The sequence below is a fragment of the Capricornis sumatraensis genome, chromosome 2 (genome assembly GCF_032405125.1).
Source record: "Capricornis sumatraensis isolate serow.1 chromosome 2, serow.2, whole genome shotgun sequence".
In the NCBI taxonomy this organism is placed as follows: domain Eukaryota; kingdom Metazoa; phylum Chordata; class Mammalia; order Artiodactyla; family Bovidae; genus Capricornis; species Capricornis sumatraensis.
The window spans coordinates 149,983,104-149,997,221 of record NC_091070.1 but is presented as its reverse complement, the minus strand read 5'-3'; the positions used below and the strand labels follow the sequence as shown (position 1 = coordinate 149,997,221).

General features: G+C 45.6%; 1 protein-coding gene across 2 annotated transcripts; it reads right to left on the bottom strand.

Annotated features, from left to right (window-relative positions):
- Positions 1-2,827: 2,827 nt before the first annotated feature.
- Positions 2,828-13,818, bottom strand: F3 (coagulation factor III, tissue factor). 2 transcript variants are annotated; one of them, XM_068966137.1, is made up of 6 exons: positions 13,585-13,818; positions 12,412-12,523; positions 8,277-8,467; positions 5,957-6,135; positions 5,038-5,197; positions 2,828-3,716 (listed from the first exon to the last, which is right to left on the bottom strand). In XM_068966137.1, the coding sequence occupies exons 1-6, from the start codon at positions 13,682-13,684 to the stop codon at positions 3,580-3,582; spliced, it is 879 nt and encodes a 292-aa protein (XP_068822238.1). In that variant the 5' UTR covers positions 13,685-13,818; the 3' UTR covers positions 2,828-3,579. The 2 variants fall into 2 exon arrangements, with proteins under 2 accessions (XP_068822238.1, XP_068822239.1); XM_068966138.1 differs by lacking the exon at positions 5,038-5,197 and having other exon boundaries at positions 3,690-3,716.
- Positions 13,819-14,118: the final 300 nt, after the last annotated feature.

Below are 14,118 nucleotides of genomic sequence, written 5' to 3'. Positions count from 1 at the left end.
TGAATGCGTGTGGTATGAATGAAAGTCACAATGCTTCTCAGGTAACTACTGGAGGAAAATCACACATGCTAAATACACACGTTTTAGAACAGGTGAAAACTACATTTGGAAATGAGTTTATTTACTATGTGGTTGAATTTTTTCCTTTGTTTATTTGAGACAAGTCCTTAGGTTACTGGCTGTCAGCTGTAACTAAGGTAAAATATCTTTGGATTTCACAAAGATATTCATGTCTCTTATATGTAAGTCAAACTTGGTTAATGATTTAAGATCGTAAAAACCTGTCTTCAAAGCACGAACGTTTAGTTTACTAGCAGTTAGCTTTTCGGGACACTTTAAGGGGCCAGAATAAATAACGAAGTATGATTTGGCCCACTAGAGGGCAGCAAATCCTGGAGAACAGTCAAAAGTTTATTCTTCTGCCCCAGCACTAACTACGATGTTGATGATGTTCGATGTTGATGATGTTCAGAGTAGCTCTTTTGTCTCAGCAATAAGAAGGGTGTGGAAACCTGAGTCGTGGTTAGAATTTGCAGTGTTGAAGCGTCCCAATCATTGCACTGTAGCCTTGTTTGGATCTATAATGAATTCCTTGCCTGTGAACAGCCAGACACCTCATTCCTACCCAGACTAGCTTTCAGTCTACCAGTGCTTTCTTTAGTGGGACCATTCACATTCCTTAGATTATGAGGCCACGGGATTGCATAACGCGGTACTAATTCCTGGCAGGGAGAGAGCAGCCAGATGCCGTCTCTGGGAGCTTGTTCTACCCTCGTGCACTAAGCTCTTTGCCCCAGTTAGCCCCATGGGAGCAGGAATTCAAGATAACAGCCAGCGCACACTTCTTTCAGGACATGCCTCCATGCCAACCCCTCTCTGCTGCAAATGCACACCCTCCTTCTCTGGTGTGAATGCCACTCCGGCACTGACACAGACTGACTATGGCAAACAACCCAACCCAACCAGCCCAATAAACCAACCACTGGTCCGCTTCCCTTAATTTCTCCAAAATATCTACCTTTTTTCCCCCTTTCTTTCAGGCTGCCATCTTTATGAAGACATGAAAGGTTTGTTTGGCCTGTGCTTCCTTAGAATATGCTGTTATATTTAGCATTTCATGTTTAGAATTTTACTGACAATGCTTAGAGTTCTTTAGAGCAAAGGAACAAAATGCACTTAAAATTCGTGAACAGGTGGGCAGTGAGCTGGGTGTTTGCCGAGGGTCTCCTCTGTGGGACCACGTACAGGTGGGGGTGCCCTCTGAGACCTTACCTAGGCAGCACTACCCCCACCCGCCCCTCCCACACCCCCTCTCCCCCCATCCCCCACCCCACCCCCCTCCCGCTCCTCCCCACCCTCCCCCACCCCCCTCCCGCTCCTCCCCACCCTCCCCCACCCCCTCCCCCCCACCCCCCTCCTGCTCCTCCCCCACCCCCTCCCCCTTCTCCCTCCCATCCCCCACACTGTGCAGGAAGCAAACAAGACTGTGGCTCAACGGTGTGCCAGGAGTCTCATTTTCATCTCTACTTAGAATCCTCTTTCAATCAGTTAGATTTTATTTGCATTTAAATGGAGGACTCACTTTCTACATTCCAGACAGAGGTAGTGAAGTCAGTGGCCCATTGGCAAGGCCACTGTCAAGGAGCAGCCCTTGACATCACAAAGGGCTCTCAACTGTGTGCATGCGCGTGCGCTCAGTCATGTCTGACTCTTTGTGACCCCCATGGACTGTAGCCCCCCAGGCTCCTCTGTCCATGGAATCTTCCAGGCAAGAATAATGGAGTGGGTTGCCATTTTCTGCTTCAGGGGATCTTCCCAACTCAGGATCAAAACCATGTCTCCCGTGTCTCCTGCATTGGCAGGGGAGTTCTTTACCAACTGTGCCACCTGGGATGCCCCTCAATCTAGTTTGCTTTTAATTAAGTCTAGAAACTCCACTCCACTTCCCTCTCTTCCTATCTTACATTGTCCTTTTATCCAGTTTTCTTTGAACAATCCAAAAAATTTTTCTTCTGTTCTCCTCTCCAACCTTCATGGGCAACTCAAACTAATGCCCATGGGAAGAACTCTCTCCCGCTAAGTCGGTGGTAGATGGAAGGCAATTTCCTCCCTTCCCTGGAAACTATGCATCCCTGCCCATTGCCGTGTGACCTGCGGTGCCTCCCACAGGGTAATATCAGGCTTTGTCATATGTCCTGCCTGGGCCAATGGTACGTAAGCAGAAGTGACATATTGCCACTCTGGAGCAGAAGTTTTAGGAGGCAGCTTAAGTCTCCTGCGTTGGCAGGTGGGCTCTTTACCACTAGCACCACCTGGGAAGCCCTAGAAGGCAGCTTAAAGCCTGAAGACATGGCTGCCTGTTCTACCCGTTTTTCCTTTGCCCTCTATGAGAAGGAAACGGCCACCCACTCCAGTATTCTGGCCTGGAGAATTCCATGGACTGCATAGTCCACGGGGTCGCAAAGAGTCGGACACGACTAAGCCACATTCATTTCACTGTCCTGATCCTAAGAGGGGTTTCACCTTTGATTTGGGTCCTAGAATGAATGAGAAGACATTAAGAAGAGCTGCAGTCAGTCCACAGCCTCCAAACCATAAGGGTAACATAAAGATACCATTGTCATAAGCCATTAAAAATTTCAGGGTCACTTGCTACTGCAGTAGAATCAACCAATACAAAGGCCAAACCATAAATAATAACTGGAACATGTAATAGTCACATTTCCCAGTCACCTTTATTTATATAAAAGTATATTAAATAAATTATCTCAAAATATACAAACAAAAATATTACCTCTATAAATAGAAAATCCCCATATATAAAACCTCTTTTCAAATTATATAAATACATACAATTTGGACCATAAAGTTTGAAGTACCTTAAATCTTAAACTCTATATAATTTGTTGGTAGAGTAGTCTTATAAAAACATAGTTAGCTGTCAAGTGTTTCATCAACAGCATTTGTCAGTTAAAGTGCTAAACTGTAATGCATATTAAGAATGTGCCCCAAATACAAGTCTTCTGCTTTTAACACATTCATATAAACGTTTGCTAATTGTTCAAACCTCCGAAAGCACTCAAAAAAAAAAAAAAAAAAAGACCTTAAACACCATATTACAAAAAGACAGACAGACATTATATCGTTATAAAGTCCACCCAGTTTCCACCTTACTTGCCCACATGGTTTGATGTCAGCCTCTCAAAAGTTCTCCAAAAGTCCACGCAGGAATTTTTAAGGCATTTGTTCATTTGTTTTCCCTTAGATAATCTGGCTTCAACTTGAATGTAAAAAATATACAGTATGAAAGCATATGTGCAAAAGGTGCCTTAGTGTTAAAACAGCAATTTTAAAAACTTGGAGTTGGTTGTACCGCTCGTTACATTCCAAAGTGTCTTAATGCTGACGTTGAAACCAAGATGCTAACCACAAGCAGAGGTCAGATAAGAACTTTCTTTGAGCCCCAGGGCCTGTAGGCTCCAGCCACTTGTGTTTCCATGTGCTCTGCTGCCTTAAGAGCTCCTGGTCACAGGGCAGCACGAGCTCTGCAGTTGGCAGAAAGATCCAAGAGCAGGATCTTCATGCAGCATTGAGGGGCATGTTCTCCTTCCCACTTTGCCCTGCTCTCACCTTCCTGCACTTGTGCAGAGTCACAGACAGGATGACGATGAAGATGATGATCACAAGCATCACTGCTCCAATGATGAAGAAAAGTTCTGAAAAATAAAAGGTACCAAGTCAACTCAGAGAGAGAGCCTGAATCTCATTTTTCAGTGGGCAGAACCCAGGGCATAACCCCAAATTATACCATCCAGCTTTTGTGTAACTTGAAATCTCTTTTCTCCACCATACATTTCTGTTAGGAAAGAATCTCTCAAACCCTAGATGTTTGCAGGCAATTGACAACAATGAAAAAGCATTTAACAAACTAGTTAATGCTCACAGTCTAGAAAGATACATGTAGATGGAAGCAAGAATAGCTGTTAGAAACAAGTGGCTAAAGATGATGCTGAGTTGGGTAGCAGTGACTATAGAAGATGAACTATCAGTGCAAAGAGAGATACAGAGTGCTACCCAGATTCACATAAAGAAGACATAACTGGTTGGGGCAATGAGAAGGCTTCCTGGTAGAGGCGGCACATGAAACGATTCTCAGAGGACACATTTCAGCAGAGAGAGAAGAGGCAGGGGAAGCAGTGATCTAGGTGTGCGCGAAGACAGCGAGGCAGGGGAACTCAAGCTGGCTTTAGGAAGATGGATGTGAGGGCTGCGGGTGTGATGGCCCAAACGGTGCAGGACCTGGGAGGAGGAGAGCCCTTTCCTTCTGTCATTGTCAGTTAACAGGAGAGAATTTTTAAAGTGACTTTAAAATATTTAAACTACCTCTCAGCAAGGCACTAGGTCGTTATTACTATCCTCTCACTCTTCTGTTCCCTTACTCAGAGCACAATCCCAATCAAGCCTGGAGGCAGATTCCTGGGCTCTCAGCCTTGTGCACATGTCTGAGCCTCCATGGCACCTCCAGATAAGATCCACTCCTCACCTGGTGTCTGTGCTGTGGTGTGGCACATGTGTGCACATGTGTGCCAGTGAGGCACACACATGTACACATGTATCTGCTAGCCCCAATCCCTTTGCTTCATGGGTTATGACCCTGGGCTAACAGCCCATGATAGGTGCTCACAAACGTCTACGGGGTGTTGCTATACCCAGTTCCCCAGGTGAGCTCACCACAAACCAGAAGTATGAAAAAATGCCCAGAGAAATCTGTGATTTGATACTAAATCCTAAACATCTACCATGGGCCCAGGGCTCGCTCAGCAGAGAGCTTAGTGCATGCTAGGTGCTAGGAAAAAAAAAAACTAAAAAACACCTGTTAATACAAGGGAATGACACAGAAACTAAACGTCTAAAATCATGAGTACCCTCCCCCTGCCCCAACCGCAAGAAACCCTGAAGATAGTATGTCTAGTCCTGAGGGTGTAGCTGGTCCCGCGGAAGGCAGCCCTGCCTCCCAGACCACGGGCAGAGCCTCACCTGTGGACAGACCTTTCTCGTGGCTAGTGCACACGATGAGACTTTCTGGACTCTTCTGGTTAGCTCTTCGTGATAGAATCACTGCTTGAACGTGGAAACAATAGTTTTCGCCTTTATCCACATCAATCAAAAACCCATTAGTGTTTGTCGTGGCCTTTTTCTGTTAAAAGATAAGAGTTCTTTATTTATCCAGGCTCAGAGTGAATTCTGTTGCCTTTACTAAGTCCGTGTGGTAGTAAAATGAAAGTGTTAGTCACTCAGTTGTGTCTGACTCTGCAACCCCATGGACTGTAGCCCGCCAGGCTCCTCAGTCCATGGAATTCTCCAGTCAAGAATACTGGAGTGGGTAGCCATTCCCTTTCCCAGGGGATCTTTCCAGCTCAGGGATAGAACCTGGGTCTCCTGCATTGCAGGCAGATTCTTTATGGCCTGAGCCACCAGGGAAGCCCAGCCTACGTGGACACATCTGACATAAAGATTGGAAGTCAGTTGGCTCATCAAGCTCCCCCTGATAACTGCTAAGGATTTTTTCCCCCAAGGATGAAGACATCCACTTTGGATACAGTCAACCCAATATTTAGCCCCATTAGAAGATATCTGCAAGAAAGGAAAAAAGGAAAGAAGTACTAATTGTTGAATGAAAAACAAATTCTGTCTCTGGGATCCTCAATAGAAGAAGAAATGTGGGAGCTAGTGGGAACCTTAGAGATGACTGGTCCTGCCCCTTGGCTGGGAATCTGGGTACCCGAGGCGGGCCAGTCCAAAGCAGCTGAAGTCACAGGCAGAACCAAGACAGCAGTCTGCTTCCCACTCCACAACACTGCCCTGTCAACCACTTGCTTTGATGTTTGACTTGGAGAAGAAGTGAAATCAAGGATTTGAAATTTTTAAAAAGTCATAAAAACAAAAGAATGCTCACCTTTCCTGTACTGGAAGCTTTCCAGTAATAAAGTGTATAATTCAAGTCCTTGCCAAAAACATCCCGGAGGCTTAGAAATTTGCCGTCCGCTCTGACTAACGTACGTGCATCTTGTATGGTCACATTCAGTTTTGTCCCAACTTGTTCAAAACTCCGAATTGTTGGCTGTCCAAGGTTTGCTAAAACACAGAAAATGAGCTTCGTTGGGACTAAAGAGTTCTATACAAAGTAGAACCCCATTGAGTTATTATGGTTAATAACCACCTAGTCATCCCTCACGAAATACCTCAAAGAACCAGCTCCCTGGCACCAGAGCTGAACCAAGAGACATTCTACAGCAGTGCTGTCTAGCGGAAATGTACTGGGAGCCACAGATGTCACTTTAAATCTATCTCCTTGTGGTCTCATTAGAAAAAGTAAAAAGGTGAGTGAAGTTAATCTATTTCATTTAACCCAATATGGCTAAAATATTATAACTTTAACATTCAATCAATATGAAAACTTTGAGATCTTTCTCAAAATCCAGTGTATATTTTACACATATGGCATTAGCTGACATTTCAAGCGCTCAACAGCCACATGTGGTTAACCAAACAGCTGCAAAAGATTCCATATTTTAGATACAATAGAGACTGTGGGAAAGCCCACGAAATGTCCTTGGTATCTCAAAAAATCACTTTTAACCACCAGGTCTCTTTGATGGCTCAATTATCTCATGTGCTTCGGTTGAATAATAGTGAAACAAATCCTCATAATTCAATAGGAATTATAGGCAAAGATGTGTGTGTATGAGCACACAGAAATATAAACTATTTTCTCTCTTGCACCAAAAAAGGATTTGAAGTAGCTTACAAAAAGCTCAAGAACGGGGCTTCCCTGTTGGCTCAGTGTTAAAGAATCTGCCGGCCAATGCAGGGGACAGGGACTCGATCCCTGATCTGGTTAGATCCCACATGCCTCAGAGCAACTACGCCCTTGTGCCGCAACTACTGAGCCTGTGCTCCAGAGCCCAGAAACCACAGTCACTGAGGGTATGCACCCTAGAGCCGGTCTCCACAAGAGAAGCCATCGAAACGAGAAGCCTGTGCACCGCAGCTAGAGAGGGGCCCATGCAGCAAGGAGGGCCCAGCCAAAAATAAAAATAAACGAAAATTACTTTAAAAGATCCTCAAGAACTATAAAAGAAATTGTGAGGATGCTGCCCAAGGAGGGAGACTAAATATCAATGAACCTGTAGTAACTGTCGGTGGTCATGGGTGGGGTCTAAGCTTAGAACCGGGAGAGGCACACAGCTAAAAGCACCAAGGAGTCTGAAGACAGGCTCTGGCAGACAGAGGCTCAGAGCAGGTCATCCGATTCACCTGGGGTGAGGCTGCCCCCTGTTTCCACCCTCAGAGTAGACACTAAGGGGAAAGGGGCTGCCTGTTCCTCTGGCCCATTCCCTCCACCCCTGCCTGGAGAAACTCCTCATGGGGTATCAGCGGGGTAAACATAAAAACACCAATAACACAACACTTTCATTCTAAATCTTCTACCAGAGCCGCCGATTTCACTCTTCTCAGTGTGCTACATGTGTGTTTATTTAAAACACTTAGTTCAGAACCATAGCCATGATCAAAAATCTGCATCTCCTACTTGGCAGGAATCCTTTGTACTCCCTTAGCAAAGGCTGGGGAGAAAAGCATTCTGTGTTTTCAAGAGCAGCATGAAGGAAGCAGGATGGGAGCTGGCCTGGCAAGCGCCAGCACATCACAGGACTCAAATCCTGGTCAAGCGAGGAAAAAGGTCAGCAAGTCCAACGACGGGATGGGAGGGAAACCGAACTTTCCCAGTGGATTTGTAACCTTCTGTGAAAAACCCTAATTGGGACTTCTGGTCTGATGATGGGACACAAAATTCAGAAGATATATAAAAGCTCCTAAATATTGGGTCAGTCAAAAATTTCATTTGGGCTTTTCCATAAGATCTTATGGAACTTTTTGATGACCAATCTATATGGGGAAATATTGGAACTGCCAGCCTCTTGTGAATTTCCTACTCTCTGCCCCCTATCCAGCCAGTTACTGGTAGGGTCTGGAGACAGACTGGTGGAGAAAGCTACTTGATGACATTTTTATCAACTCCAAAGTTCACATCCCATGAGCCTCCTACCGCATCCAGAATGAGCGAAGAGGGCTGTGGCGCTTACTACTTTCTGAGAAGATGTGTTTATGGATAAACATTTTTTTAATGTAATCATCCCTAAGGGTCACAAGCTCACAGAATATTTAGAAATTTATGAAAATAAGAATGAAAGGTTACTACAAATTGAGCTACTTACTCTCTAGGTAGGGTGTGAACTCCGGGGAGTTGGCAAACGGAGGCTCCACAGTGGAAATGCTGGTGTGCTCCGGGTAGGAAAGGACCCTCGCCAAATACGTCGCGTTCACATTTTTCACAATCTCATCAGTGACGTCGCACTCCGTGTTTGTTGTGTGAAAGCATTTGTTTTTCCAGTTTCCTAATCTAGGGCTGAGGAAAGGAAGGAAGAGAAATGGAGCATTATGATTTGCATCCAACAAGGTAACTGTTTTCTGGCTGGGCTGCTGTGTTCCTACACTGACTTCCACAGCAATCCTGAGGAGGCCTTTGCTACGCTGAGCACTTCAGGTCCTCTCAGCAACCTTTGGTGGGGGCGAGGGGGCGCTCTGAAATTGCCTTTGTTCTTACAGATAAGGCCACTCACTGAGGCAAAGGGAGGTTGGGTGACCAGTGCAAAGTCACACAGCTGGGTTTCTGAGCCAGACAGGAGTTTGACTACTGGGTCTGTGCTCTGAATCATTTCGTTAAATACCCTTCTTAAAATGTGGATGATTTGTCATGACTCTGTGGGAGAAGGGACAATTTTCCATCAAGACTCAATTATTTATTAGTCTACTTATTATATGATTATATTCTGTTTATCACATTCTGTATTCTATGTAGAATATAGTCAATGCAGTCATACAGTCTATATAATAATACATTCTATTCTATCACATTCTATTGTGACCATTATTGGTGTGGTTACTTAACAGTTATTAAAACTACCATAAGCCAGGTGCTCTACTGGACCCTTAAACATGTTACTTCGTTTGGTATTAATCCTTTCAAGAAAGTACTGGCTCTTTCTCACATATGAGGATACTGAAGCTCAGAGCTGCTACATAACTTGTATAAGGTCTTACAGCTAATGAGATGACAGCTGGGTCTGTTCTTCTCACTATACGATCAATACTTGCCTCCCTCACTTTCACAGGATGAGCCATCAAAAATTACAGAGTAACAATACAGGTAGTGTCTGTCAAAGTCTGAGACTAAGAGACAGATCTGAGTCTGTCTCTTAAGACAGAATTTTCTTTTGTAAGATATCATCGAAGAGAAAATGATTTAAAGAAGCACTAAAAATGAAATTATCCTGAAATGATATAAAGAACTTCTATGAAAAACGTGAAACTATTCTGCAGATCTGAAACAATTCCTAGAAAAATGTCAGTGCCACTCGAGGCACTGACAAGTGTCCCACGCGAGCTGACAGCTGCCCTGTTGTTCCCCATCGTCAACCCCCAGAGTGTCCTGCCCGTCATTCCAGGCCACACTCCAGTCCCACCTTCTACAGGAAACTCCAGATCTCCTTGCTCAGAACTGATCTCTCCCTTCCCTGGCCCCAGCACGGATATCTCATTAAAGCACTTAAGTGAGCCTGGTACTTCCAGCCCTGTGCTCCTCCAACAGTGGGGCTTTAGGGCTTGCACATGGCCAGGATTTGTGGAGCATTAGATGGTTTACATTTAGAGGCTGAACTGGGGAGGAAACAAGCTGCCATATGGATTTAACTGTCTAAATCCAGTCATAAGAATCATAAATAAGAATCTTTTAAAAGTCTGAACTAAATAACCAGGCTAAGAGGGTGTGGACAAACATACTCTTGGTCCATAAATTCACAAACTAAGATTAAGACAGAAATATGTGTACATACTCTTGAATTTCTCTAATTTTCTGTGATAAAAGTAGAGATGCAGCCTTAATTCCAGAATGACCAGAATGCATTTTTAAAAACGGCATCATTTCTATTTTTAAAAGTGAACAAGAACCTGATGATTCTTCTCCACTGCTATGGCAAACAAGTTGTTCAGATAACAGGAGAAACACTTCTGGGTGCTGTGGCTACATTCCATCTGAGAGATAGCATTTGCGGTTCCTTCAGCTCACAGGAGGAACCACAGACCTCTGGAAAAACTTAGCACAGGTAATAATCACCAGAAGTTATAGAGCTTTTAAGTACTGCAAACTGGTTGGGAAGGGGCAATTCTGCAGTCAGTTCCTCTTGACTGCTATTATCAGCATTAACACTATAAACGCCTCCGAGGTTCCTCTGGGTATTGCAAAATCTCCTGATTTGGAAATAATAAAAGTCCCGCCTGAACTTCTAAAAAATCCCAACAGAATTCAGACCCACCAATTAAGGAGCAGGTTATTTTCTACAAGCTCTGGAAGTTCCAATTTAGAATTTGTGGAACCAGTATTTCAGGGGATGGTTGGGTGGCAAGGCTTGAGCCAGTAACACTTGGCGACTGAAAACTGCTTCCAAAAGGGAAAAATGCAGTTGGAGCTCCAGGCACAGCTGTGGCGCCCTGTGTCTGGGGACAGGCTGGTGGTGGGGCGGCTGGCTCTGGAGGAGCGGCGGGTCAAGATGCTTTCTCTAGGGAAGACGACCGGGAGGGAGAAAGGTGCACTGAGGGGACCAGGGGGAACGGCTCTCTTTCCTCCTCCGAGCTCTGGAGTCTCACACAAGACTCACGCAGACCCACTGAAAGGTGGGGGTGCGCGCTGCTCCGTAGGCCTTGCTTCCTGACCCTGCTGTGAGCACACCAAGGTAAATCCCTTACCTTTCCAGGGCGGCTTCCTCGTCTATAAAATGACTACTATGGTCCCTTTACCTAGGAATCCCATTTACCCGTGGGCTGGTAACGGAAGGGTGCGAGTCTCCGGCAGGGGCTTGGGACCTCTCACAGTTCCTTCAGCACACGGATAGATGGCCCGCTGGGCGGGACCCAACACAGGGCCCGCGGGCGCCCCCAAGCTGCAGCTCTGCGCTAGGTTGTTTGCACACGGGGGCCATGTCCGCTTAAATAATAGCAGCCTTGCAGTTGAGAACTTAAGACTTGACACGCTTACCTAACAGTAGCCTTGCAGTCTGACAACTCAGAATTGACAAAGTCTAAATGTTTAAAAATCTGGTAAATCAGAAATATGTTTTCTCACGTTCCTCAAACTTAAGATTCAATATATTTAAGAGGTAAGCATCCTTCCTAAAATCTTTTCACTACTCAGAAACAAAGTGTCTACTAAGGTAAAGTTCAGCCCTGCCTGCATTTGTGGAATTAGTAACTTTCATCAAGTGGAATCTGATTTGACAAGTTTGGCCATAATTGTAATTATTACCTCGACTTTTAAATTCCTCTAAATCTTTCTTTGTGTATATACAGGCATGTATGCATGCACACACAAATTTTCTTCCCTGTTGGCTTGGCAATAGTTGTCATGAAGTTGATGTTGGAAAAAAAAAAAAAGAACATCCGCCTAAAAGACCCGCTCCATACTTAAGAGCTGCATTTCAAATGCTATAAAAGACTTGGTACAAGTTAAACAAAACAGCAAAAAAAACCTTTAATTTTAGTCAGCGACATGTCTGTGCCTTCTACAAGGAGTCTTAGTTTCCATAGCTGCTGTCCTCTACTTAATAAGATCTCTACCAAGCATCCTAGAACCTTTCAGAAACCAAAAACTTGCTAAAACCAAAAACTTGATGGTGTATTCCTTCCCTGCTCAGTGAATCACGGATTTGACCTCCTCCAAGGTCATGTATGCAACGGAATTTTGAATCATGAATCCAAAGAGTAATGAATCAAACACTGCTTAAGGGCAATGTATATGTCCAAACTCCTCCCTACCTCTTCTCTAACATGTTAGATCCAGCTGGCAGTCTAGACAGCACGGAAAAGGCTGTGTGTACTCAGAGAAATGAGTTATCAGTGATCCACGACCACATCTATCAGTGCCACCACGGCTTGCTCAAGAAAGTTCACATCTCCACAGCTTATACTCACAAATTTCCCCAATCATCTCCAGAAACCAAACATTCTATCAGTTTCAGGTCAGTGTTACAGACTCCGGCCAGCACATTACCATGAATGCCCTCTTATTCTCTGTTATCTGTTAAGTGATTTCATCCGTCAATCAGCTTTGGGAACACATGTAAGAATTAAAGATTTTAAAATTTAATAAAAAAAAAAAAAGAAAAATATATGCAAATAAAAGTCCACAAATAAAAAAAAAATAAATAAAAAAAAAAAAAAAATAAAGACATCCGTATTCAGCACAGGAAAGTGGAAACAACAAAAATCTTATTTTTCTTTTTTTGGTACCTAGCTTACCTTATCTGAACAGTGTAGACATAATTGATGGGTCTGGGTTCCCACTCCAAAATGGTCTTGAAATTAGTTGACTTCCAAGTTATATTATATGCTACCACTACATCTGTAGTGCCTTTAAACAACAGAGAAACAGTTTAATGTTTACATGAACTTCTCAGCACACAATTTTATGTTGATGGTATAAAACATTCCCACTCTGTACCATCATCATAAACCTCACATTAATATTTTCCTAACCACAAAAGCTTTAACTGAATTATCATAAGAAAAAAATCGGCAATATTTTCCTAAACCCAGAGGTTCCTCATGGCAAGACGACCTGGTGATCTAAGGAAACACACAATGATCTTGAAGTCCTTGTTTGAGATTATTCGCGGGGAAAGCCCTGTGATAACGACCTGGAAGCACAGCTCAGGAGCCTTCAGGGGCCCAGGGTATCCACGGACCAACTGGAGAAGGGGGAAGGGCAGAATTCCAGGTTTAATTTAGCAAGGAAAACCGGCTAGGATGGGTTTCTGCAATCCATGTTAAAGGGCAAAGCCCACATATGTCGGAAGAGTTAGGACTGCATCCAATAAAAAACAAATCTTGACTTTTTCCACTTTTATCTAACCCCATGAATAATTTCAGTCACTATTTCAGAAACTTCCACAGACACCCCGGCAGACAATAAGCCTGTACACTGTCGGCTGTATTCGGTTAGCATGCCTTATTGTTAAGGTCTTCTTTGCCAGTTCTCAGAAGGTTAGTCTCTGCCTGCGTCTCACACGGAACAGGCTTACAGGGCCTGCTCCAATCCAAGCGACATTTTGGAAGGACTGACTAACCCAATCTAAAACACTGACGATCAAGAGAAGACCGAGAGCCGTTTCTCATTAAGGAAAGTCCACATACAATGAAGGATAACATTCAAACATTGCCTGTCGACCCCTGCAGGTGCGGAGCCTTGTCCCATCATTTTCAAGGTGTCGGCTCACTGGGAAACTAAAGCGAGAGCCCCAAAGGCACTTAGGCAACAATGGATGCCCAGGGCAAGCATCTCGAGCAGAAGGGGCGGCGGGTCCCGGGCGAGCCGCACCTCGGGGCGGCCAGGGAGAGCCCGCGGTCAGCCAGACCCGTCCTCCCTCCTCCCGGTGGCTCACCCCAGGGCTCTTCGAGGCGGGTGCCACTCACCGGCGACTCCGGCCACCTGGATGAGGACTAAGCCGAACAGAAGAGCCCGAGCGACGGCGGCCTGGGGGCAGGGCGCCCGGAGCCCGTTGGGGGTCGCCATGTCCCCGCGCTGACGGCGAGGTCTCAAAGATTCTGCTGAGCCCCGGAGGCTGGAGAAGTGAGGATGCTGCGGAGGCTGGGCTGGAGGCACCTGGGGCTGCAGGATGAACCGGGAGGGACGCGGAGAGCCCAGAGTTTGTGGGAGCCCGTCCCCGCCGCGCTTTAAAGAGCTGGGCGCACATTCGCGCCTCCGCCCGTGCGGAGTCCGCCTCCGCCCGTGCGGAGTCCGCCCCCGCCTCTCCTCCCGACTCCCCGCCCCCGGCCCGCCTTCGTCGCCTCGGTGGGCGGCCCCCGGCGAGTCCACACCCCGCCCCGCCTCCTCCCAGTAGGAAACTCCGGGACCCTGCAAGGACTGATTCACCCGTGATTCAACCCGCCGCCGAGCGCGAGTGTCCTTCGGCTGCTGGCCGGTCCAGGTGCTGAGGGCAACCGGGG